Below are 27,072 nucleotides of genomic sequence, written 5' to 3' on the forward strand. Positions count from 1 at the left end.
AGCAACATATTGCTCACCAACTCCTTGCATGTTGCTCCCTGTGACCTCAAACTAGGTGCCTTATTTTGAATTCCTGCTTTGGAGGCAAGTTTTGTTTGCATAAATACCAGGTGTACTGCCAAACGGAGTCTCCTGTAGGCTACCAGTCCACATAGGGCATACCAAAAAGAACTTTTTTCATGCTGCTTGTGTTGCTCCCCAACTCTAATTATATTTGAATGTGGCTCATGGGTTAAAAAAAAGGTCGGGGACCACTTTTGTAGGCAGTGGCTGGCATCCAGAGAGAGTTAGCTTTGATGTGTAGGTTACAGGTCCGGACTGAGAATTAAAATAGGCCCTGGCATTTCAGGTACACAGAGGCCCAATCAGCCCGCATAGAGGCCCAAACAGCCCCCACCAGCCCACTATATACTGACTTTCTATGGGACCTTATAGCAGCCCCTCTGGCATTTGCCAGAACCAACAGATTGCCAGTCTGGGCCTGTGTAGGTATACTACTTTCCAGTAGCAAGGACTGTTTTTCTGTGTTTGATAAGACTTTGGGTAACTCTCACCCAATAACATTGGTTTGATTTTTTTAAATGGGATACATCTGGATTGGTAAATTGGATCCTCAAAAGGTAGGAGGATGGTAGACATTCACATCTCCAAAGTCTAGGTCGTCACCTCTTCTGGGCAGATTCACAAAACAGGACAATATTTAATTGAACCAGGGATGTTAAAGGCAAAAAGCAGACTATATAGCAGAATATGGAATTGTAATGGTTCTACAGTTATGGAACCTTTTACCCAGAAAGCTTGAAACCTCAGGTTTTCCAGATAAGGGAACATTCCTTAATTTGTATTTAAATGAATTTGTCTGCTAGAATATAGAATTATTTGCTTAAATAGTATCGACGGGTGATGGCTTTCCCTTCATTTTGGTTTCCGTATAACAGATCCCATATCTGTACTTAAAATTTTTTATTTAATAGATACCTAAACAATGTCTGTTTATTAAGTGACACCAGCACATAGTAATACAATTTAAAAAAAAAAGTTTATGTGAGGAAAACATCGGTTACATTTGCCCATATATGCTAATGGAGAGCAGGGTTAAGGGTTAAAAGGCTTAACATGGTATTTAAATGTTTCTTTTACATTTGCATCTGTGTGACTCAATTATCTACCATAAAACCCAATATATGTTGGAAATGCTGTCCTAGAATATTATGGAGGCCTGTTTATTAAAGGTTTGATTTTAGTGGTAGCGGTTTTTGAAACTCACTTTCTTTAAAACTATGAATGGCATTTCTTAAAACATCCAAATAAAAAAAAGTATGAACAGGAAAACTGTAACTTTTTCCAGTTGTTGCACAATTATTACAACTTTTTCGTACTGTCGCACAAAAAAAGTGTCAAAAATATTCGAAAACCATTAAAACGAAAAAAAATGAATCAAAGAAATATCTTCCAGTTGTAAAAGGGACATCTGCCATTTAATTCTACATGTTTTCTACAGATTTTAACTGTAGCATTTTCATATTTGGAATTGTCACAGTTTTGTTGCAGTAAATCTTGAAAATTTTGCACTTGTTTTTCAAACTACTTTTTCGGATTTTTGATGTAAAAAAGCACAATCCCCAAAAAATGCGCTTTAATAAATAAGCCCTTTAGAGTAACCAGCGAATGTGCATCCAGTTAAGAAAATAGGCCATGTGGCTTTTTGTTAAATGAAAGGGGCAACAATTATTTGGGGTGCCTCCTCTAGAAAATGCAAGACACACTTGGGGGATGGGGGATTGTGCTGGACCTCCCTGTAGCCTTATAGGCCAATATTGTTATGTCACTGAATTAAATCAGTTAATAATTTCAAGACTATACAATACTCAGCTGCTTCATATTTGTATAATATTTTAAGCATCATAAACAGCTAGAAACATTGACAACATCAAGATTAATATAAAAACATACATTTGACATCAAACATGGCCCATTTGCCACATCATTTTCAGTCGGGCGGCTCAAAAGCACAGTACATTACACTATTATCCATGTGTAGATAAATTCCAAGGCAGTCTTGACATGGATATATAATTAATGATGTTTACAGCAAGGGGCACTAACATCCTTCCCATGTAAACTCTTGTAATTAATGCTTGCCCCTTTAAGGGGCCGATTCACTAACTTCGAGTGAAGGATTCGAAGTAAAAAAATGTCGAATTTCGAAGTGTTTTTTGGGCTACTTCGACCATTGAATGGGCTACTACGACCTTCGACTACGACTTCGAATCGAACTATTCAAGCTAAAAATCGTTCGACTATTCGACCATTCGATAGTCGAAGTACTGTCTCTTTAAGAAAAAACTTCGACCCCCTAGTTCGCCATCTAAAAGCTACCAAACTCAATGTTAGCCTATGGGGAAGGTCCCCATAGGCTTTCCTAAGTTTTTTTTGATCGAAGGATATTCCTTCGATCGTTGGATTAAAATCCTTCAAATCGTTCGATTCGAAGGATTTTATCGTTCGATCGAAGGAATAATCCTTCGATCGTTCGATCGCACTATTTGCTCTAAAATCCTTCGACTTCGATATTCGAAGTCGAAGGATTTTAATTCCCAGTCGAATATCGAGGGTTAATTAACCCTCGATATTTGACCCTTTGTGAATCTTTCCCCAAGTGTGCAGTTCAAGAATTTCCTTATTTTCATTTTTGTTTATTGAGCCATGACCTGCAGTTCCTACATATGACCGCCATTTATTGCAGCGTCACCCATACAATAAGAAAGCATGTTAGGACAATAATAATAATATATGCTTGTCACACATAATCTATATCTGGAAAGCTCAGACTTTCCAGGACACTGATCTAAACTGTGGCCTATATTTAGCAGAAGATTGATTTTTTTTGCAGAGGAATGTGTATATTCTTATACCATCTCCCTTGAGGAACTGTTTGATCTCATGTGTGAAAATCAAGTGTCATCATTAAGACTGTAAAAAAAAAACAGTGGTGGCTGAGCTATTACTAACACAATAAAGCATTTACTATAAAAATCAAATACATCTAATTAAAGTAGCAGTGGAAGAGAAGCACACAGCATATCACTTGGCAGTGTTGCAGTTTTTGTTTCGAACAGTTGTGTTGGGGGAAAAAAATTAACAAGTGCTTTTCCATGGACTATGTTATTATAATAAATTCCATATTTACTGACACAATATCTACACAAGTCATTCAATCTACTAGAGGATAACCTTGTGTGCAAGGACATATCCAATAAAAGGATAGCAGGATGAGACTCTTAGGTCTCTCCCTGAAAATAACTGTGACAAAAAATGAGAGTTGCAGTATAATTGGTATACCCAACGGGTCGTCCATTGCCAAGCAGGCAATCAATCTTACTTGTTAAAGGCAGGCAATTAGCATTTCTGTAACGCAGACAAGTGGTATATAGGAAAAGTAAACTTACACGGATGTTGACATTTTGTATTAAGGCTTTCTGGAGATGTATTTGCAAAGGCTTTGTGGACATTTGGTTAACTATTGCACAGAAGGGGATTTGGGAAAATTATTTGTGTACAAAGACACGAGCGTACATAAAATTTAATGCTTAATTGGAAAATGTGAAACACTGTCGGGAGAAGATTATAGGAAATCAGAAAAGGTTAAGCCACTAAAACACTAGAGCAGCATACACAGATTTGCAAACAAATTCCAAAAGATCTGGGAGGAAGGTGAGGGACGCCCCTGCAAGTAGAGTCGGGTAAATTGGTTGTTGGAAACAGGGGCAAAACATTACAGGGAGTGAAATACAGTACAGTGACAGATGCATGCACACAGCATCAATAAAGGCATTAAGCATTCTATTTACTTGGAGCCAACCAGTGATATTTATGTCCACAGCCTGCTAGGGAAGACCTGTATTATTACCAGGTCCTGCTGCTAATTATGTGGTTTACTAGCATTTATCAGGACAATCTGAATGGGTGCTCTAACATTTCACTGTAAGTTGCTAAGTATAATTGCACTTGGACAGAATGGAGGGTCCAAAGAATTATAATAACTCACCACATTATTGAAGAGGCCCAGGTGCACCGCACTGATTGGTACGCTCCTTTTTAAATACTGTGTTCAGAGCTCTGTTTAATTAGCCTATGACTAAGGGACAGATTTATCAAAGGTCGAAGTGAAAATTTCGAATTTCAAGCTAATTTTTGTGTACCTCGACTAGGGAATAGTCCATATTCGATTTGAATTTGAAAAAAATTAGAATTTTTGAAATTTATTATGTACTGTCTCTTTAAAAATTCAACTTCGACCATTCACCATCTAAAACCTGCTGAATTGCTGTTTTAGCTTATGGGGGACCTCCTAGAACATATTTGTAGTCAATTTATGGACTTTGAAAAATCTTTTTTATTTGGGAAAATCGTACGATTCAAATCAATCCAAAACCGACCTATTCGGCCAAAAAAAACCTTCAATTCAATTTTGGTTGGTCTTTTTGAATTCTAATTTCGAAGTTTTTCGAAACATTCGAAATTCGACTTGATAAATCTGCTAAATGTTTGTAACACTAAACGTGTAAGGCTGCTTATTCATTACATAAATTAATTCTTTACTTGCTTGTGTTCATCTGGTGGAAGATTACCTTATTTGAGTGTCTGCTCAACAGATAATTGGTATAATTGCGTATATAATTGTGCTTATAAATCAGCCTTTATATCTTTAAAATCTACTGCCTCTCATAAACTCTATCTGTGCAAACTTAGATCAAGACAAACTAAACCAAACCTCTGTCCATGATCAACATTTCACAAAACTCAAGGAATCATTCTAAATGAATTAGGGGAAGTAAGTTGAATTTGTTGTGCAAGATGTAACATTTTCACTTAACTCCATCACATGACATACCATTCAGTTGATGTAAACCTTTTTAAAAGTCAACCCTATCATTTCACATAGTAATACCAGTACACTTAATTAATGGTATCTATTAGGGCTCAACTCCGCTGGCATCTTTCGTCTGATGAGGTCAGAATGACATACAGATGAAGCCACTTGGATTTGTGAGATAAATGCGTCATGACTCATGGTTAATTGAAGAAACTGCGTTATCTAAAGTCATCTTAACTCATTTAATGCATTTAACCTTTCCATTAGCATACCAAAGCACCATTGTGAACAATGGTGAATGCCTTAATTAGATGGGATGTTGTGACGCAGTTTTCTGTGTTAAATGAGATAAATGGGATATCTGTGTTTAGTTATTCTGTGTCAAACAGACAAACCAAAGTGGCTGCATCTGTAAAGAAGTCACAGGCTACCAATTAAAATGAAAGTGAACGAAACGTTGCAAAAAACACCACACTATATAAGACTGTCGGATGAAGACGCAGCTTTTTGCATTCACATCCGACAGTCTTGTCAGAAGGAGTGGAGTTTTCACCTGGGACTTCTATTTGGTCATTCTATTTGGACACCTGCGACTACTTTCTTCTTGTCTCCTGCGTTATACCTCATTCGACGAAAGAAGCCGTGGAGTCGAGCCTTTATGATGCTGCATTACCGATTATGCTTGTAGACAGCAAACTAATATTTCAAAAGTCTTCTTTTGTATAAAGCAAGAGTATTACTTGGTCGATTGTATCCCTTGATAAAATGCCTAAAGCCTGATGTTGTCTTGAGTAGCCACAACCATGTTAGTGTCTCCAGTCAAAGGGCAGGTAGAAGATAATGACTGACTCCCTGTAACTTGGAAGCATTAAACAATCAAGCTGAAATAGGAAGAAATCAGTAGGTGACTGCTCTGCTGCAGAGAAAACCATCAGCTTATTGTAACACCAGACAAAAAAACAGTAGCTTATTGCTTTGCTTTAGATAAAACCAGCAGCATGTGCCCTTTTACTTTGCTATTATTATCTTTTATTTATAGAGAGCCATTTTACAGTGCTCTACAAAGGGGTGAATAACTACACGGCCTTGATCATGATAACGTACCATCGAACTGTAACAAAAATTAGCATCAGCAGAATAGTATTAATATTATTTTAATATTCTATTTTTTCCATCTTTAAGCTAGGGAAGATTGTATACAGTTAACCAATGAAACCTAAAATATGCATAAAACTACAATATCTAGTAGAATTAAATCAAAGGCAACTGGAATTAAGGGGCAGATTTATTAAAGGTCGAGTTGTATTTAACCCGAAAAAATTCTAGTTTTTGAGGGTTTTTTTCATTCAAAACTCAGATTTTCGGGATAAAAATAAAAACTTGAAATGTTTGCAATTTATTATATCCCCGAAGATGGAAATAGCTCAAATTCTAAAATACTCCAGCTAAAACCTGTGGAGGTTGTGTAGATGTCAAAGGCAGAGGTCCCTTGGACCATTTGAAGATGTTAATAGCCTTTATGATATTTGAGCGATTAAAGTTTTCCCCCATGGAAAACTCCATTAATTAGAATTTTTGGGTTGTTCACCTAGAATTCACTGATTCAAATTTTTTTTTTCGTTTCAGTTTTCTCTTATATCAGAAAAAATTTGAGTTGTGAGTTTGTTCAACCTGTGATAAAGAACCCCTTTTTTCTTAAAAACGTTTCACCACTCATCCGAGTGGCTTCTTTTGCTCAACTGAAGTCATAGGGAATTCCCCAGCATTTAATCCCTTGAGGGTAGTAAAGTCACCGACATCCAATCACAATACTTTCTCACAGATGTGTGAAAATGTAATCCAGTACAATGGTACCATGCTTTTTATTGAGGCAGGTGTATATCTTTCAGTGTACATTGAGAATGGCCCAACATAGAAAGGCTAACTCATGTTTTATGTCTGTTATCAAGAATGCTCTTGACCTGGAGTAATGTGGATATTTATACTTAAGTCTACTTATATAATAATTTACACATTAAATAAACCCAATAAGCTGGTTTTGCCTCCAATAAGGATATCTTAGTTTGGATCAAGTACAAGGTACTGTTTTATTAATACAGAGAAAAAATAAAATAATATTTGCAAATTTGGATTACTGTATTTCTGGACTGTATTTACTGGATTTCTGTACAGATAATTTTGTTAAGATTTTTTGCTTTTGTCATAATTTTCTCTTAATAAAGCTATTGAACCAACAAAAAGGAGGCATAATGCCTTTTGTTGTGATTTCTATAAAAAGTCTAAAATGGTTTAATCACCATTATGTTTTGTTGTGGATATAAAAGAAAAATTACATGTTGTGGATGCAAAAGAAATGACAATTGTGGAAATGAAAATTCAGGTGTTTTACTTAATAATTATGGATATGAAGTTATTTTGCTGATTTTGGCATCCTTGATATACAGTATGCCCATATTGTGTCCAAATGAACTGTTCAGTTAGACCCCTTTTTTCACTTTAATCTCTGTACTCTTTTTCCCCACTCAAAACTGCTAACCTACATGGTTGTGAATAACATTCTTTTCTTTTTCTTTTTTATTTTATTATATGCAGTGGGAAGATTATAATATTTTTGTGTATTGAAAATTCCCCTTGTAAAGTGAAATTTGGTAGAAACATGTTTTACATATGAATTTTAGCACTTTAAACCTTGATGGGAAAGCTGCTTTTATATCCACTGGATAATCATGATAAGAATAATGGATAGCTGCCAACTGTAGCCGCATTAATGATCCACAGCCTGCTATAAAGCATGAAAATATTTTTAATCTATAGTTCTTTCCTGTAAAAAAATAACTATACATAGAAATACCTGTAAAACCTGTGCATAATATCAATATTTTAAGGGAAAAAAGTGATATTACCAACATAACATTTTCAATACTTTTACTTGTACTTTTACTTGTATGGAGTAGTGTGTTTTCAGGTACTCTTGTAATTGTCTCGACTTCCTTTCAGGCAATAAAATGTCCTGTTTTTATTTTATGCAGAGATACACACTAATGATCAGAGCAAGAGTTCAGCACAGGAGGGGGCAGGATCAATAACGTTCATCCCAGTGGCTCATTGACCTCTGCTATACTGCTGTGCATTGAAACTCAGGTTGAAACAAAGGGAGCAAATCACTTTTGAAATGCATACATATATGAAATTCTATTAGGTAACATGGCTTAAAATAGTAAAAGATTTCTTACACAGCTACTTGTTCATAATTTCATGACATTCTTGCACATTTCTGTTTTAACTTTTAATAGTAATAAGATTCATATTTTCTCTGCCACCTTCCCATCCCCTTTGCCTATTATCTGCTGCCTGCCCTGACCTCTGGCCCGTTTACTGGTCTTTACTTACCTATCATCTGTCAACTGCCTTGAACTCTGGCCTATACTTTGATCTATGTATGCCACCTGTTCCTGGACATGTCTGTTCACTAGACTTGGTCAATTGTCTGCCACTGTCCCCACAGACTTTTACCATTCCCTTCCACTTGCCATGAAGCTAATCAAGTTTAACACATTTGCTGATTAGCCTACTGCCAGCTCTGATGTCTGGCCTGATTAGTTGGGAACATTTAAAGAATCATAACACACTGGTTTCATCATGTTTTTCATATATGTACGCTCCATCCTACCTGTCCAACACCTGACACACATGATAAGAAAAACATAATATATTGAAAAAAATGTACATGGTATACTATTTGCTTTAATGATGAAAGAGACAGAATGCAATATTTACCTTCCATAGCATACTTCATATCTTGTGCAAACAGATTCCACACAACTTCTGCACTGAGTTTACCCATATTTAGCTCCTGAGGGAACCTAGAAATGGGAGCATTCAATTAGTTTATTGGGTTTACAGTTTTGAGAAACAACAACAATATGCAAAGGTTGAGGGAGAGGCTATAGGTTTTATTTTTAAAGGAAATAATTTTTAAAAATTATAATTTATTAAAATGCAGTCTACGGGAGATGGCCTTCTTATAATACAGAGCTTTCTGGAAAAAGGATCCCATGCCTGCATAATCTTTGTGACTAAAAAGATTTCTTCCTTTCAAAATGTATTCCATGTAATTAACTTGCATAAATAAACTTGTATAGGCATCAATGGAAACCTTTCTAATTTCTTACATTTTTCCTTAATATTTTAGAATATAAAGGTATTTTGATTTTGGTCACATTACATGATGAAATTGCACGTGTCTCAAAATATTTTGCCATGGAGTGAAAAATTTTAGGCATAAAATTTCCAAGGAACAATCTGATAGCTTAAAGCTATGATTACTAGTATTCTTCCATAACTTTGTAAATAATAATTTTTGCTCAATTCTAAAGACTTAAAGAAGCTGTGCTGTAATGGCAATTGCTTGAAAACATTTTCAGTTTAATAAAGCCAATTTGAAAAACATCTTTTTTTTTTTAGATATTTTTACTGGACCTAAATCGAGATAGGATAATCAATCTGAATTTCAAGCTTGAGGTTGAGACAAACTTTTCAAAAGCTCAAAAAAAATAAAAAAAATTGAAGTTTGCAGTTCCAGTACTGGTTGGAGTCTGAAAAGCACCTCATGAGCTATCAGTCTAAAACTACCTGCATGGTAGTGGGATTTGATTCTTTTGCTATTGTCTGATGCTACATACAGTAAAAAATATAGTAATACTGTAGATCTATAAGTCTCTAAGAGTTTTGAAAATGTAAGGGTAGATTTATGAAAATCTGAGATTAGCGCTCACCACAGAAAAACTCACTTTCTGTTCATTCCAATGGGGTCTTAGAAGCACATTTATCATATGGTGAACTCTAATTTTCACCTATTGATAAATACGCATATGAATGAATAGAAAGCGGGTGCATCCCGAGTATATCCCAGCCAGAGACAGATACATTTCTTCTGATGTTGTTATATTGCTTGTTTTGAAATTATTTTCTAAAAGCCTGTTTAAGTAATGGATTCTCAGCAACATTTTTTCATTAAAATGATAGGCAAACTACATTTTCAACACAAGTCTATTTATTGTGTTGGGAAAACTTATGTTTACAGTATATATGTGTATACTGCTCCTTTTAAAAAGTTATCAGAGGAAAGCTAAAGCCACATGAAACAGTTGGACAAATGTATTTAAATGGGCTACGTACCCCTGGACTAGTAATGCATAGCAACCAATCATTTGCATTAGTTAAATTGATATTCATATGAGTACTTAAATACTCGTTTGTAAATAAAGATTAATTAAAGGGGACTCGTCGCCCAAAACAAATATATTCCAAATACTATTTTATCACGTTAGTCAAGCAAAATCAACTTTAATTACACTGTATAAGTTATTTGAATTTTGTTTCCTTCAGTCTGAGTTGGCCTACTTATAGCAAGTAGGCAGGAGCCATTTGTGGACACTGTTATTAAGGCCTGCCTTGTATCATAATAGAATCTTGTTTGTGCACCAGAATGTGGGAGTCCATCCCCATGCCCTGGCTACACAATTAAATGGTTAAGAGAACTGGGGGAATGTGGGGAGAGCAGTGACATCTAGGAAGTGCTGAATGGAAAGTGAAAGTAACTGCCTGCCCCGCCTCTATGCCTAAGGCATAGAGGAGGGGCATGCAATATTTGATTGACAGCCTAGATTTTTAAATGAGTTTACAACTGCTATGAAGGCTTTAATAAAAAAATAAAATTGGATTTCCTGTTTAATTTGTCTGAGTGACAGGTCCACTTTAATAACACAATACAGTTTCTTTTTTTTCACCCATGGATGAAGTAGGACCCTAAACACAAAATACAAAAACATGAGTGGTGAAACGGTACAAGAAAAACTCTAAGGGGCAGATTTATCAAGGTCATCAAATTCATTCAAATTTGAATTTTCAATTTTTTTTATGGTCAAAACTGTCAAATTCAACTAGGGAGTTATTCAAGTTTTTTTTAAAAAATTTGAATTTGATGTTTCAGATTTATCATACTCTGGTACTATAAGAATTCAAATTAGACTATTCACCACCTAAAACCTGCAGAATTACTTTTTGTGTCAATGGGAGTGGTGCAGGGATCAATTTGGAGATGTTTGCAGCCTTCCTGATTACGATTCAAATTTTTGGGTTGTTTAAATTCGTCCGAGTATAAAAAATTTGATTTTAATAATACATTTACTAGTCAAATTTTGAATTCATGGGAGTTTTAAAAAAACACACATGAATTCAAAATTCAACCTTTGATAAATAGGCCTCTAAATGCCCTGTTGCCTTTGACTTAATTCTACTAGATACAAAAACATACAGTATTTCACCAAAATGAATGTGCTACTTTTAAAAGCATTGCTCATTACCCAAAATGCGTAAGCAATAAAATTCACTGTCAAATACCAATGAGCAGTAATATACCAGTGACATTTACAGTATGAAGAGCATTCTGTATATTGCAAGGGCAATGAAGTTTTCAAATCAATAAATCTGCTGTCTAGAATTAATAGGGAAAACAATTTCACTTGTCAGGCAGGAAATGTTATAAATCACCATCTAACTATATTTGCTGTAAGGATTTTATGGCAGAGTTGCCAATGTCAAACCCATACAACACAAAAGATATAAATAGATAATATTTATACAGTGAATAGCTATAGTTACTTTTGTTCTTGCACAGGGAAGTGTAACCAAATGCTTATATGTTTTATATACCAGCAGTTCTGCTTTGCATTATGGATAAGATTCTAGCTGTCGTTAAAAAAAAAGACAATAGTGGTGTGAGATCCTGTTTGAAAACCATTGTTTACATCTAACGATTCTGACACATGCAGAGGATTAATCGGCAGCGTGACTGAAATAACAAAAAGCCCAGTAAGGCAAAAGAAACAGACCTACTGCAGTTTAAAAAATCTAACTTTAGAAATAATGGAAAACTGCTAAATGCTAATTAGAAGTGGTCTGATTGACTCAAGTGCAGCCTATTTGGAAGGTCATATAACATGAAGAGATGCCAGAGACCACATTTTATAATGCTTTGTTGTGATCGTATTGCCCCCCAGGCCAAATGATTGGTTATAAGAATGCATCATATTAATGAGATTATTCCTAAAGAGAAATACTGATTCACTAATGTATTCACACAGCTGCTGACAAGTCCCATTGGGGCTCATTTATTTAAGCAGCGCAGCGCATAAGTGGACGCAAAAGATTGTCTGCGCCATCACGAGCGTGATCGCTAATATATTTGCGTGATATTGCGCATAACACAGAGCTTTTGCGATGGTTTTGTTTATGCGCATTGCGCAAAAGATTGGGCATTTATGTCGCAAACGATGCCGTGGTTGTTAGTGGCGTGGCTGTGGGCGTGGCTACAATGCGCTTGCACTGCGCCCGTCGCAGATTTGCGTCTGTATATGTGCAAAACTGCACCCGGGCAACAGCACCACAATTTTTACGACTGCCTCTTCGTGGCGTATTAGTAACGCTCTTCAAAATGCGCATTCCTGCCCAGCTGCGCTAGTATATTCACATTTTTGCGTTTCATGTTGCTTAAAAGAGAATTTTATATATGTGTGCAGAGCCACACTGCTAAACTGTGTTCTGGCAAATACAATGGTGCTGCTGTTGGTGGGGATGTTTGTTAACTCAAAGTTTACTCAAAGATGAACAACCCCTGTAAAGTGCATATTAACCACGCCTTCCACCCAACATGTTTATATTGACCAAGGTTCCTTTAAGGGTATCAGGTAGGCTAAACACCTTTGCAACTAAACAAATATTAGCACAGAAACAAATGCAGATGCGTCTAAGTGAACGCAATATGCGCAATATGTGACGCAACTAATTAAAGCAGCGCATTCATACATGAGCACAACTAATCCTTACCTTTGCGGTATCTTCCCGTGCGCACAATTTATTATAAGCACTGCGACAGCTGATACGCAGTTTCACACGTCGCACCTGTCTGTGTCTACATTAGCGCACAAATCGCACTGTTAAGGTATCGTGCGCTACATTATTAAATACTCGCATGCGCTGGGCAAATGTCAGGCCACTGCACTCTTTTTAGCGCTGCGCTGCGTTAATAAATGAGCCCCATTGTGTCTGCTGCAGGTGTTCAAAGTCCTGCCATTGCAAATGAAAGTGGGGCATTGTAATACAGTTCCACTTTCCATGCTGTTTTAGGTGCTCAACCCATTTAGTGAATATGGTTATCTTTTATTTATGACTTATAGCTGAGACTGTTTGTTCTTAATAATAAAATGTTTCATACCCCTCTGCTTCATTAAATAATGAAGCATTTCTAAAATCAAGTCTTTAGCAATCATCCTGCAGTAGTTCCAGCAATGCTCTAACCAGTACTTAACTATTCATTCCTAAATGCCACACTGATAAGCCATTACCCCTCACTCCACTGCAGTTTTGGTTTACCTGGTGACAATAGTTTGTCACTGGACAGACATTTATTGCAATTGCTTCTTGTGTTTAACGTTGATGACATCTATATGGCCTTCATACAAATGATCTTTGGGTTATCCACAGGAATAGCTGAATGGAATTGTTCCTGCTGGCAGGACACATGGATGAACAGTAACTTCTCTTACTTTCTCAGTCTTCCACTAAGAAGTGTTGCTAGTATATGAATTTTTACGGTTTGGATGAAAAAATCTCCTCATTGCGAATAATACAGTATATAGCACCTCATTTATATGTGTGCTTATGAAATGAGAGGAGAGTCAGTCCTAATGTTCCTTCCCAAGAAACACTGTAGGGTTTGTGTAGACATCATGCTCTTGATCACAGAAAAAATTAGGGATTTCAGAAATTCACTTACATTTTCTGCAATCATTTTGCACATATCCAAGCAGCGAGGGTTCATAAATCTACCATGCAAATGTCCCCTTGAAAACAACATGTGAGTAGCAGTAATGGAACATAAACACACAGTGCTGTATTTTGTATCAATTGAGGTGTCCTTTGGCTCTCCTTGTGTGAATAGGGATATTTACCAAATATTAATTATGTCTGGCAATGCCTGAGATGAATAATTAATGAAAATTGATCTTAAACAGTAAAGCACTGGATGTTTTTTCATTATTTACTCAAGCCCATTTCTACTCTAGTTTATTAGTAAGGAAGCAAATCTGTGAACCATTTGTAATTCTTTTGATAAACCAAGAAAGTAAAAAAAAAATAAGAATAGCAAGAGAGGCTATTATAATTCAGTTAGAGAGTTATAATTTTATTTTCATAATTTTGATTTAATAAAAAAAAACTGAACTGCATACAATCAAAATTAAGAGTCTCGTTAATAATATACACATGGAGCCTTATTTATTAAAGATCTGATTTTAGTGGTTATAGAGGTTTTTGAAAACACAACTAAACTCAATAACTCTAAAACTATGAATGTTATGACATATTTTAAACGATCAGAATAAAAAAAAGTATTAATAGAAAACAATGCACTAAACAAAATGTGTACCTTTTTGGACAATTCCTAGAGGAAATGTCACGGTTGGCACACTAAATTCAGAACCAATGCTAAGCACCCTGTTCTCGGCTCTTATTTCCGCCTTTAACAGCCGCCTTTCACCTTGGGAGGAGCTCTCGGCTAATCGGATGCCGCCAGGTCTTATTAAGAGAGGTGCAAAGCTAAGGGTTCTGAACAAGCAAAGGGGCACAACGGTAAAGCAGAAGTCTTTTGGGCAGAAGGTCGCAGTACAAGGCGTAGACAGAAAGCGAAGTCAGATCAGGCCGGATCGGGGCAGGCAGAGTACAAGAGGAATCAAACAGGCAAGGGTCAAACCAGGAGATCAATCAGACGGAATAGAGGAGAGGGTTACCAGGCAGGGTTGGGATTTCAGAAGTCAGGATCGTCAGAAGCAGGCAGGGGTCACAACAGGTAGTCAAATCACAGAATAACAGAAGCTATATAACACAGAAGCACCAGGAACTCGCAAGGAGATTACCTATAACGGGCAAGGATCTACAGACAGAATGCTCCTTTTATACCCCTTTAAATTTCACACCATTGCGCGCTGACTTCAAACGCCAGTCGAATGCGCCTATAAAAGAACCGGCAGCAATGGAGGAAGAAGGACCTCATGGCGGGCTTCCCCATCGAGGAGGCGGTAGGCATCCCTGCCAACCCCCTCCCACTAGACCACCGGGGTGAGTTGTTACAGGAAACACATTCAGAAAACCTCTTAAAGTCTGAATTGATTTAAAACAGTCCAATAGGATCAGGGCAGCTCCCACTGACTTCTATAGGACCTTAACAACTTTTACCTGGTAAAGTTTTGTATTAGAGGTTTTTGTGGTTTATACACTTAATACATTTTGAAATTTTTAGAGCTTCATTAAAAAATGGAAACACAAATTTCTAAAGATTAGTGGAAAAAAAAAATCAAAATTGAATTGTTAGTAAATGGGCACCTTAGAGGCCTGATTATCAAAATTTTAATTTGTATAATTTTAAAAATGTGTTCTGTTTCAAATAAACTCACTTCTTAAAAAAAACTTGAATATTCGTTATTTATTAAAAAATACAAACATAAAAAACTCAATTTAACAAAATTGTGAAAAAAATGAAACCCGCATTTGTGATTTTAACAGCTCAAAAAACTTTTGAAACACTCAGATTAAAAAAACAGCTAACATTTTTCCTAGGATAACTTAGACTTCTACTCTAAAACTCTGCAGTATTAAAATTTAAATTTTTGATACTCTAATTAGATTTTTCCCTCGAGAAGGAAATGCAAAGTGTATACCTCCTCTCATATAACCTGGTTTCTCTAAATATAGATGGTGGTGTGCAAGTAATTAAATTTATGAGCACTGTCAATAAAGAAAGTCAATGCTAATGCGGTATTATTACCAGAAAGCTAAATATTACCTCTATACCATGATAGTATTTTCATTTTATATAGTAAATAAAGTACCCCCTCTTGTAAATATAAGGATATTATACAGTTATAAATAACAGAAGTTCAATGAGTGTTGGCCTAGTGTTTTTATACAGGTCATGGAACACGGAGGTGACTTCTAATATCCCCATAATTTGAAACAGGGGGTACTTTATTATAATAAACAAATTTCAGTGAGTCATGTGTCAGAAATGACACCAGTAAACTCTGGTTATAGCCAATGACATAATCAATAAGCGCCATTTATATAGTGAATAAAGTACACCCTCTTGTAAAATATAAGGATATTATAAGTTACCAAGGAGTTTCGTGACTATATTAAAACATGAGGCCGAAGGCCGAGTGTTTTTATACAGGTCATGGAACTCCGAGGTAACTTCTAATACCCTCATATTTTGCAACTGGGGGTACTTTATTTATTATAATACACACATCTCAGTGAGTCATGTGATAAGACATTACATCAGACCTCACCGTTTATAATTGATGACATCAGAACTCACCGTTTATAAGGATAAACTTTACAAGATATTCATGGCTTTTATGTATTCTACTGCAGTATCCGCTGTGATTAAACAAGCTGTGCAATAATTAACAATGTTGTTGAATGGAAACAGGCATGTGTTAGAGGGATAGAAGATTGCTAGCATGTTACTCAAGCAGTCTCATTTGCAGGATCATCGACTGATTCAACACTTAAAAGGTACTTTTGTGAGGAAGGCTTTCATCCAATGATTTTATAGTACAAATGTCTGTGGTTGAGTGCATGCACACTACATCCCAAATGATTATGAGTCTGTAAGTTATCCCAAAGAACAGAGTTTCCATCCTCCAAGCACTGCTCTTGGGATATCGGAGGACTTTACTGGTTCAGTGAATTAGAAATAAGCATTATTGTTTTTTTTTTTGTTTTCTGTAGGCTTCATATATAATTATGCAACATTGGGAGACATTTTTATTTGAATGCCCAAAGCCATGAAAATAATAGGCCATTTTATTGTCAGAGACAACAGCTGATCCATTTGTCTGTTCTTTGGGCTTTTCTATGCACAATTTAGTCCATATATTCACTTGATTCTGTTTCTTCTACTTGCATACTTTAAAGTATTTTATTATGTTAGCAATTCACCATAGTAAGAGTTTATGTGCTGGGATGAAGCTGGATACCTTTATTTTAGTTGAGGGGAAAAGAGTTATATAGCCATGGCCATAAAATGTTTTCACAAATATTAAGAGAGTCATCTGCAATAAAAAAGCTGGTGTTATATACTGGATACTTGTGAGGATACCTATTTTTTAGATTCATTCTGTTCAGCTTTTCACATTAATAGCACAGTACATTGCACCTAAGATCCCATGAAACTGCAACATCAAGGAAAATAAGCAGTTTATATTAATTAAGCAAGTCACTCCTGTTGTTGAGGAAAATCTTCTGCAAATCGATGGGAGCTTTTCCTGTTCATATTTTTTGTAGATACACACAGTTCAGTACAAAGATATGTCAAAAAGTGATTCATGGTTGGGTTATATAGATATTCAATTTTCTTTATCTCTGTGTGCTCAGCAGAATGTATCATACATACTACTGACCTGGGGGAATCTTGGTGATTTAATTTACTGTGCTGTAGTCAATAACACAACATCTGTTGTATTTATGTCTAAGTGCATGTTATCCATGCTATAATGTCATCATAGGTGTTCCCAATTTCTAAAATGAGTTGAAAATAATCAATATACAGGTATATATATATATATATACAGGTGTGAAATATGTATATGTGGGGTGGCTGGGGATACAAACCCCATGTTCTTTGTTACTCATTCTGTATTGGAGCATTTTGTTGCTTTGTGTTGTTTTGTGCATCTATGTTGTATCTATCTATCTATCTATCTATCCATCTATCTATCTATCTATCTACAATATGGGGTCTGCGATAACGATGTTAACATTTCAATGTCTACTACCTCAAGTGTTACACTGGCATACAAACAGTAACTTAATTACTCTATGCTGAAAGAACTTTATTTAAATCAACAATACAATTTTCAATGGGGGAATGGGGGAGTGTAATATTGGTTGCTAACGCAAACATCCGCTATACGTTCACAATGTGAATAAATGTTCGCAAAATTAACAATTATGCCTTTGGGAATACTTTTCCCCTCACGCAGGTTTTAAATGTTCGCAATGCGCAATAAAAGATTAATGGAGAATTTTACAGTGCCACATGCAAATTTGTATTTGCAAATTTGTTCTCTTTGCAAATGTTATTACATTTCCCCCCAACATGTATGTTTTTCATCTTACAAAGAAAGCATGTGGTATTGCTAGCAAATACAACCTAAGTTATCTTGCAAGAGAATTTGTGATTGCTCACATGTCTGCAGGGTTCTGCATTTTGTTAATAATTTTTATTGGTATTACAGATAAATGCATTTTATTTAGATATTGAAATCCTTAAGCATTGTTTAGGTAAATGATCCAGGCAATCCGCATGCTGGCATTTCTATTAAACAATGAAGGAATACTTCAGAATGCTATCACAGTAAAGCATAATTGTTTAGAATTGCAATCATATATTCATGATTACCTGGGTTTACAAACAGACATGATTGCTGAATGCAGTGTCTGGAAGTATAGAGGCCTCATGCAGGGAAAGGGCGTAAGCCACTCATTTTCTAATTTCACTGCTCATAAAGATGAAGAATGACATTGTCAGGAAACCTGGCATCTTTTATCTTTTATATTTGCTGCCTCCTTCTGAAGGTTTTGGATTATTTAAAATATTTGTTTAAAAATAAGCATGCGGAGCTTAGAGGTGTTATGGCTAGGGACGCAATAGAAAAAAAGTCACGCGTTTGTTATTAAATGTGGTACAGTTTAAATGGTTCTTTTTTTTATAAACAGGGATGCAAGTTCTGGAGGGCTAAAGGGGCACAATATTGCCCAATGAAACCATACTCTTCCACTTATACTCTTGGCTTGTGCATCCTAAAAGGTATACAAATGGGAAAGCTATGTTCCAGCCATGTGGTGCCCTGTGTTCGTTCAGTCCTGCCAAGTGCAGACTGCACAGCAAATTGAGAAGTACAATTATGTTTTTTTCTGATGCAACTTGGGGATGACATTTTGCTGTCTGCCATACTTGTAACATAGACATTGCACTTTCTTAGTAAGTGAACAATAAGCACCTTGAGAAAACTTACCAATGGCTGGTAAAAATCCATTATAGTAGAAGGAACAGTAACACCAAATTATACAACAAATTATAGCCTGTTTTAAAGTAATGAAAATATCATGTACTGTTGCTCTGCACTGGTAAAACTGATCTGTTTGCTTCAGAAACACTACTATAGTTCGTATAAAAAAGCTGCTGTTTAGCAATGGTGGAAATTGAAAAAAGGCTATATGGCACAGGTTTAGTGATGGGCGAATTTTTGCTTCGCCGAAAAATTCGCGAAATTCGCGAAACGGCGCCCGTTTTTTACGGCGATTTTTTTCCGCGAATTTTAGCGGGCGTTTTGCGAATTTATTCGCTGGCGGCGAATCGCGCAAATTCGCCGCGAATTCGTACCTGGCGAATACATTCGCCCATCACTACACAGGTTAAATAGTGTATAACAGATAACACCATTATGTTATACAGAGCTTATCTGCTATCGGCTGTGTAACCTGAGCCTTTTCTCCTTTGGATGGCTGCCCTCATTGCTACACAGCAGCTTATTTATATAAACAATAGTAGTATTTTTGACGCAAACACAGCAGTTTCAACAGTGCAGGGCAACACTGCATTGTATTATTATTACTTTAAAATACTTGTTTTTTATGTTACTGTTCCTTTAAAGTCATACATATGACATTTAGTGCAAGAAGTAGTCATGGTACACAGCAATGAACCAGAGCAGACTTTTATTGAGATCAGCTTTTTGCAGTGGCAGGTTACAGACCAGGGCTCTGGTGGCCGACTCAAGGCCATTAGTAACACAATGAACACTTCTCCAAAGGTACAATTCTCACTCTCTCACACAGTGTTCCTCTCACAAATCCTCCAGTGTTACTGTAATGTGGATGAACACTTTCCTTGTATCATTAGCTGTAATAGGGAGCCTTCTTTTCTCTCTCTAGGCTCCCCTCTTCTCTGTTGCGTTCACATACAGCACACAAGCTTCCCTTGGCTGTCTCACTACATGTCCCATAGGTTCCCTCTAACCTACACCTGAACCCTCTCAATTTCCTAACTGGTGCACAATCACTTCAAGGGCTCTACCCCAATCTACTCACTCCTCGTCAGGACAATAGACTGTCCTTCCTAATTAGCTTATCTAACTCTCACTCCTAGAGTGAGCCCGCACCCCACTACTAGCCACTTACTAGTCCTGAAGGAATCAGCCTCCCCTGGTCTGGCCACAAGAGTCTTAAGTCCTGCCTGCTTGATGTCCCTAGGCTGATAAGGAAATGCACAGCTCTGGCATTTGCTTATATAGGCTCATGAAGGGGGTTTCCCTCCAGGCCAACCTTAGGGGTTGCCCAATAATTTACATTTTGAAATATAAAAAATATTTTTCACCTCCCTACAAACTGCATTAAAATAAGCATGAAGTTTAGATAAATGACAGCTAACCTTTCTAGGTCTGTCTTATAATTGACTGCATATGTGTTTCAAGGCTGGTTTATAAAAGTGATGGAACATAATACAGAAAAAGAGGGTTTCTGTGCTTCCCTTTTTTTGATTGCAGGTTGCAAGTGGGAGGATAAATGAGAACGATGAGCAGGCATTTTCTATTACCTGGTCCCCTAGAGAAGATATTTTTAACTCAATTAAATGTGCAATATAATATATGTAGTATGCAGTTATGTAATCTATGGCTGGATAATACATATGATGCAGATCAATTGTTGTTTATATACCAGCTGCCTGTCTATAATTTATTGTTAATACTGAACAAGACACACAGTTTAGACATTTGAAGAATGGGATTATGTGCAGTTCTGAGCATTCTCAGGATTGTTTGTATGGGGAAGGTAACAATGTTAGATTTAAGAAAGATTGGCACTTAATTATGTTATTTAGCCAGAGGCAGCATTCCCACTATCAGTATTCAGTGCTTATGCATGCTAAGCAAATAATAATACTGATTTTTCCCTGCGGCTGGAGCCATACCGGATACTTAAGAAACTTGCCAAAAGGGACCTTCAGTGTCCCCATGGCTACAGCCTTTAATATGATTGTCAAGTTTCAGCTGAGTCACCGGTGAAGGCTATAGAAGACATAATCTGAGAGATACATTTTAGTCACTGAGTAAATTATGTTCATATGATATAAATGAACAACATGGCTCTCTATAGTAGAACCTCTATTGTATGCAATATGTGATATTTTATGTACTGTAAGTTCCAGTGCTACAGTTGTGCCAACACTTTAACATGAACAGATGCATATATGCTGAAAAAGTCTACTTAGTTTAATTTCTGGTGTTCTCCATGAGAGTGAGAAAACTGTGTGAGCGCGCACACTGGCCTTCCTTAATCAATTGCCTGGTGCACAATCCTCTGGGGAGACGGCACTCCCACGATATCCAATGTAAATCAAAGAAAGGAAGGATCGGCACACAGGAACAGATGCAATGTGGGGTAAACCCCTAAGCATTTATTGTGTCATATGTTGCACAACGTTTCGGGGGCACACCCCTTCGTCAGGTGACGAAGGGGCGTGCCCCCGAAACGTTGTGCAACATATGACACAATAAACGCTTAGGGGTTTACCCCACATTGCATCTGTTCCTGTGTGCCGATCCTTCCTTTCTTTGATCTCCATGAGAGTGACCCATACATCCAATTCTTATTGATACAGGCAACTGTTGAAACCCTGGATCGACTGGCTGGTTTGGAGTCGACAGTTGATCCATAATTCCCATGTCAATAGATGCAACAGTTCTCAATTGGGAACAGAGGACTGAAGAAAGGCAGTAGCACCAAGCACAAATATATGTAAGTACAAGAAGACCATATTAACGCAAGTACCTTCAAGGAAAGTTTTTTTTGTGTGTGTAATTGACTGATTGGGACATTTGTCACAGCAGGATTTGTGACTGTTTATAGTGTGTATATATATATATATATATATATATATATATATATATATATATATATTTCGGCTTGCACTCAAGCCTATCTCACTTTGAGAAAGGCTTGAGTGCAAGCCGAAACTTTAGTCGTTTTTTTGTTTGAAATAAACACTTTTTGACCTTGTAAGTCCTGTGAGTGCGAGCTCTATCATCTTTCTATTTATTTCTTGGGCTTTTTTGCACCCAGGCAACTTTAACCCATTGATGAGCAGTGCCGGCTTCCAGACTATTATATATATATATATATATATATATATATATATATATATATATATATATATATATATATATAAATATATACAGTATATCTGTAGGGTTGGCCCAGACCTGATTGGCCGATCAGCTGTTGCTGCAGCGTGTCTTACGCACATTTTGCATATGGCTGATGATAGGCGGCTGCAAGGGGGCCCCGGGGGACTGCTAGGAGGGCCCTTTGTTTTGCAGCCCCTGTGGGCCCCCAATGCTCTGGTCCAACCCTATCTGTTTGTCAATAACCTGTATATACTTCCAAAATATGTTTGTTTTTATTCTTGCATTAAAGTGTGTATGTATATATATATATATATATATATATATATATATATATATATATAACCTGAATCAGACGCTTGCACTCTGAACCAGTCTTCCATGAACGTGGGTGCTGGGTCAAAGTATTTATGTAAAGTTCAAGAGGACCCGCACACCTTGGTTATTGAACCAAAAATTTCTTTATTTTTTAAGCTTGTGCATCCAACGTTTCGACCCACATTAGGGCCTTGATAAAGGCCCTAATGTGGGTCGAAACGTTGGATGCACAAGTTTGAAAAATAAAGAAATTTTTGGTTCACTAACCAAGGTGTGCGGGTCCTCTTGAACTTTATATATATATATATACACACACACACACACAAACTTTGCAATCAATAGCATGAGATAATCTATAAAGTATTGCTGAATGGTAGCTATTATCAGATTACATAGAACCATTTGGCTAACCTATTTCAAGCACTCTAGCCTTCTTTTCTAGAACGGTGCTAGTTTTTAAAGAACTAATTAAATCTTAAATGTGTGCAAATATAGTATACTGATGCTAACAGAAAGGAAAAATCTCTTTTTTACAATCATATGCATATTGTACTTAAAAAAGATATAATGCTGACAACCGCAAGGTATAGCCTGATGACATTAGACATTCGGAATTGTAATACTAGAATGATACTTACTGGTTTAAGACAGGCGTATAAGATATTTTATCTTCATCAATAATGGTAACCATCAAAGTGATAAGGTTTGGCCAGAAATCCAGGTTTTTTATGGTTGGCCCTTGATCTTCTCGAGGAATATCCTGTTTCTTACCCTGAAATATTAACAAATAATTATATACATCTTCTAAAAAAATATTTATCAGTTTGTCAAAAACTATTGGCCTCTATGGAAGAAGCCACAATTAAAGTTTGTCATAATCAGCAGTCTGTTCCCAGATGCCAAATACATCTACAACATTAAGGCACATTCTCAGGCACATTCACAGACAACAGCCTTACAGCATCTAAGGCACATTCTGCTAGAACCTTCTTTTTTCTCTTATCTGTATTTTGTGATAGAGGAGGAAATAACATGGTTAGGTTACACATAGTTAACACATATTGCCAGAAGGAGTATTGGAGACGAGGAGAATACAGTATATATCGGAAGAATAACTATATTTTATTTTACCAAAACAGTCAGATTAACTTAACTAGAGGGAAGACATTTTAAAAGGTTCTATTCAAATAGGGATATGCAAATGTTTTTCTCTTTGTACAGTTTTTGTGGTGAAATTTGTGGTTTATATAGTGGCAAATGTTTTTGCAAATCCACCCTAGAATTTGTCTGTTTTGCACACTCTGGAGAGCTGCATTCACTACAGTGCATAAGTTATGAAAAATTAAAGAAGGGTGTTGGTCAACTTGGTCAATGTATCTGCTATAGATATGGACAGAGCTTAAATGACCTAAACTGCCATGTAATTTCATCTTCCCGTTGACACCAATGCATTTCATTAAAAAGTTGCAGTTTCATGAAATTTGCCCCTGGTTTATGAACTTATATTTTTGTATACTTCATTACTTCATGCAGAACTATTGCTCTTCATCAATAAAAAGTGCTGCATGACAAGATTTAGTGTGCATACAACAAACTGCAACACAGGAGCAGAATATTTAAAGTAACTCAATGATGGCAGGTCTTATTCTTCTAAGTTCTAGTCATCAGCTCTGTAGCCTTAATATGCATTAATAGCTTTATGTGCTATTTGGTTTTTATTTTTGGGAACAAAAAATTTTGCAGTGACAGTTATCTGACTCTTCTCTGTGTCTATAATGCTTGTATAGCTGATCATTTGCTTCTGATATCCTGTGTCTATAGGACACATCCAATAGAGGGTTAGATGAACAAGCCCAACATGTATTTAGTTTATTGGACCTGCTCTACTATGATCCCACAAAGAGTACAGATATACATAAAAACCTATGCAAAGACCAAAACTATATGGTGTGTGAAGTTTTTTTCCAGTCTGCCATTCTTCACTACATTTTCCAAGGTCTATTTTTTGTTTCTTAAGCAGAAAGCTTGCCTATACACACACTCACTCACAACTAATAGTTGCCTGCTTTATTACACCCGGTCTCATTCCACTTCACTGAAACACATTGCTACAGTTTAAGTTGACCTTTGGCCCATCCACAGGGAAAGGATCCAATTTTTCACCAATGAAATCTGATACAAAATGAGTCTTGGGTCACTGAAACTGGAAAAAATTTAATTAAGTTCTTTATGTCAGTATATTACAAAAAAATATACAAATGTATATAATAGAAGTAGTCCAGTACATTTGCATTCTATAAAGTCAGAGAGTGAAATTAATTAGAGTCCAATAACTCAAAGCCAAGCATAAACAATAGATTCTCTTCTCATAGAAATCAGTCGAAATACAGTAGATGCACAAAACCAAATGATCATATCAAATGAACTCTCAATGGCTGGTATTCTATAAAAACACAGTTTTTACAAATTGGAGGTTTGTTAAAACTCAATTGAATGTCATCTAACATGTCTTTGTCTATCCACCGCTCTCTCTCTACATGCATACAATTTGCAGTACCTCTAGTAAATGCCCACACCTATAGTATATATTATTTGAAATAGAGGTAAACTAAATGGGCCATTAAGGAATGCAAATGCTATTCTTACTTTGCAAATTCCCCATAGTTGTTGCACAAAACAAAACCCCTTTCATTGAAGGTACTTAAAAATGTGCTCCTTGCACCTTCATATTGTTGCATTTGTTGACACTCATTCTCTCCCACATCCTTTTTAAATTGAGTGCGGTCCAGCCATTAACACAGGCAAACCCTGGATCAATTTGCACATTGTACTTATAGTCATAAACAACCCCTTTAATCTTAGGATCAGCACTGTAGTGGGGATTGTGCATTCCTTACTAGGAAAAACAGTTAAATCCCAAATTAAATGTATTTCAGTCCATTTTCTACAGTGATGACTTTCAGTGTATCATGGTTTTCTGCACAGATTTGGTCAGTCAGTCAGGATGACCTTGTTTGCTCCTTGCTTGATGAAAATCTAGCTCTGCTTAATTCCATGTGATTACCATCAACAAAAGAGTATTACACAGCAAAAATCACCAGCAGATGATGTTTTCATATTGCTAGCACACTTTCCAGCATACTTCAAATATAACATTGAATCCAAAATATAGCAACTCCATGTGAACTGGTTTGACTTGATTATATAATGTTGTGTATGATGATAGTGAAATCACCTTTCCTGAAAAGTCAGCAATCCTAGATCATAAAAATGAGATATGAGCAAGTGCCTCAGTTGTATCGCTAAGCATGAAGAGAAATGTTGTGCTTCATGGGCAGTAAGTATTTACTGCAGGAATCAGTCTGTGGCTATGAATACTTTGTTGAATGACAGTTGTAGGATGACACACTTGGGTCCTAATTTCAGGTTCAACCAGACAACAATATTTGTTATGAATTTACATATTCTCTATGTTAGGCATGGGTTTCCTCCTGGTTCAATATAAATAAAGGAGGATTATAATAAATAAGCAGCTACACAATGGATATGATATATACATGTAATCTGTATGACTGCCTAATCATACAAATGTAATGTAATGTAATGGGGTTTTGGCTACCCATCCATTGTTGTTTATTTTATTGTTATTTATTATTTTAGCATCATCCAGTTGATAGGGGTAGCACTTTGAGTGTCGAGTGTGTTTGTTATAGTTGTACAATAAAAAAAGTGGGGTTTTCCTATACAAAGTGGGTGTTTCCTACATTGCTTTTAATAGACAGCAATATCTGAGAGCACTTTAGTTCTTTTTTTTTTGTATTTTCAATACTGTTTATTATACCTTGCACCTTGCAAGGTCTGAAGGAGAATTATCTATTTAAATAGAGTAACACAGTAAGCCATGTGAGTATGTGTATATATATATATATATATATATATATATATATATATATATATATATATATATATATATAGTATAGTGTGTGTGTGTGTGTATATATATATATATATATATATATATATATATATATATATATATAAAATCCCTCTAGGGATCATCGTTGTTGTAAATAATTGTGCCACGAATGTGTATATATATATATATATATATTTGCGAAAAAGAGCGACACTCACAGGTTGTTTTCAGTGAAGATAAGTAGTGCTTTATTCCACTCTGCCAGAGTGGAATAAAGCACTACTTATCTACACTGAAAACAACCTGTGAGTGTCGCTCTTTTTCGCAAATATTTACCCACTTTGGCTGGCACCCAGGACTTTACTGTGTTAACGGAGTGCACCTTTGGATATCGTATATATATATATATATATATATATATATATATATATATATATATATATATATATATATATATATATATATATAAATGCAAATATGAAAAAGCTCGCACTCTCAGGTCTTATCACATCAAAAAAGTGTTTATTCAGAAAGTAGAATAACTGACGTTTCGGCTTGCACTCAAGCCTTTTCTCAAAGTCCACTTTGAGAAAGGCTTGAGTGCAAGCCGAAACGTCAGTTATTCTACTTTCTGAATAAACACTTTTTTGATGTGA

The 27,072-nt window shown here is 36.1% G+C and overlaps 1 protein-coding gene across 2 annotated transcripts in view; it reads right to left on the reverse strand.

Annotated features, from left to right (window-relative positions):
- LOC108711380 (protein unc-13 homolog C) overlaps window positions 1-27,072 on the reverse strand; it is a 240,663-nt gene that overhangs the window by 81,270 nt on the left and 132,321 nt on the right. For both annotated transcript variants that reach the window (XM_018253063.2, XM_041586773.1), the window contains exons 18-19: window positions 23,139-23,272; window positions 8,654-8,739 (exon numbers count right to left, since the gene is read on the reverse strand). In XM_018253063.2, coding sequence (XP_018108552.1) covers window positions 8,654-8,739; window positions 23,139-23,272 — 220 coding nt within the window. The remainder of the gene's footprint in view (window positions 1-8,653; window positions 8,740-23,138; window positions 23,273-27,072) is intronic.

This window comes from Xenopus laevis, chromosome 3L, assembly GCF_017654675.1.
Source record: "Xenopus laevis strain J_2021 chromosome 3L, Xenopus_laevis_v10.1, whole genome shotgun sequence".
In the NCBI taxonomy this organism is placed as follows: domain Eukaryota; kingdom Metazoa; phylum Chordata; class Amphibia; order Anura; family Pipidae; genus Xenopus; species Xenopus laevis.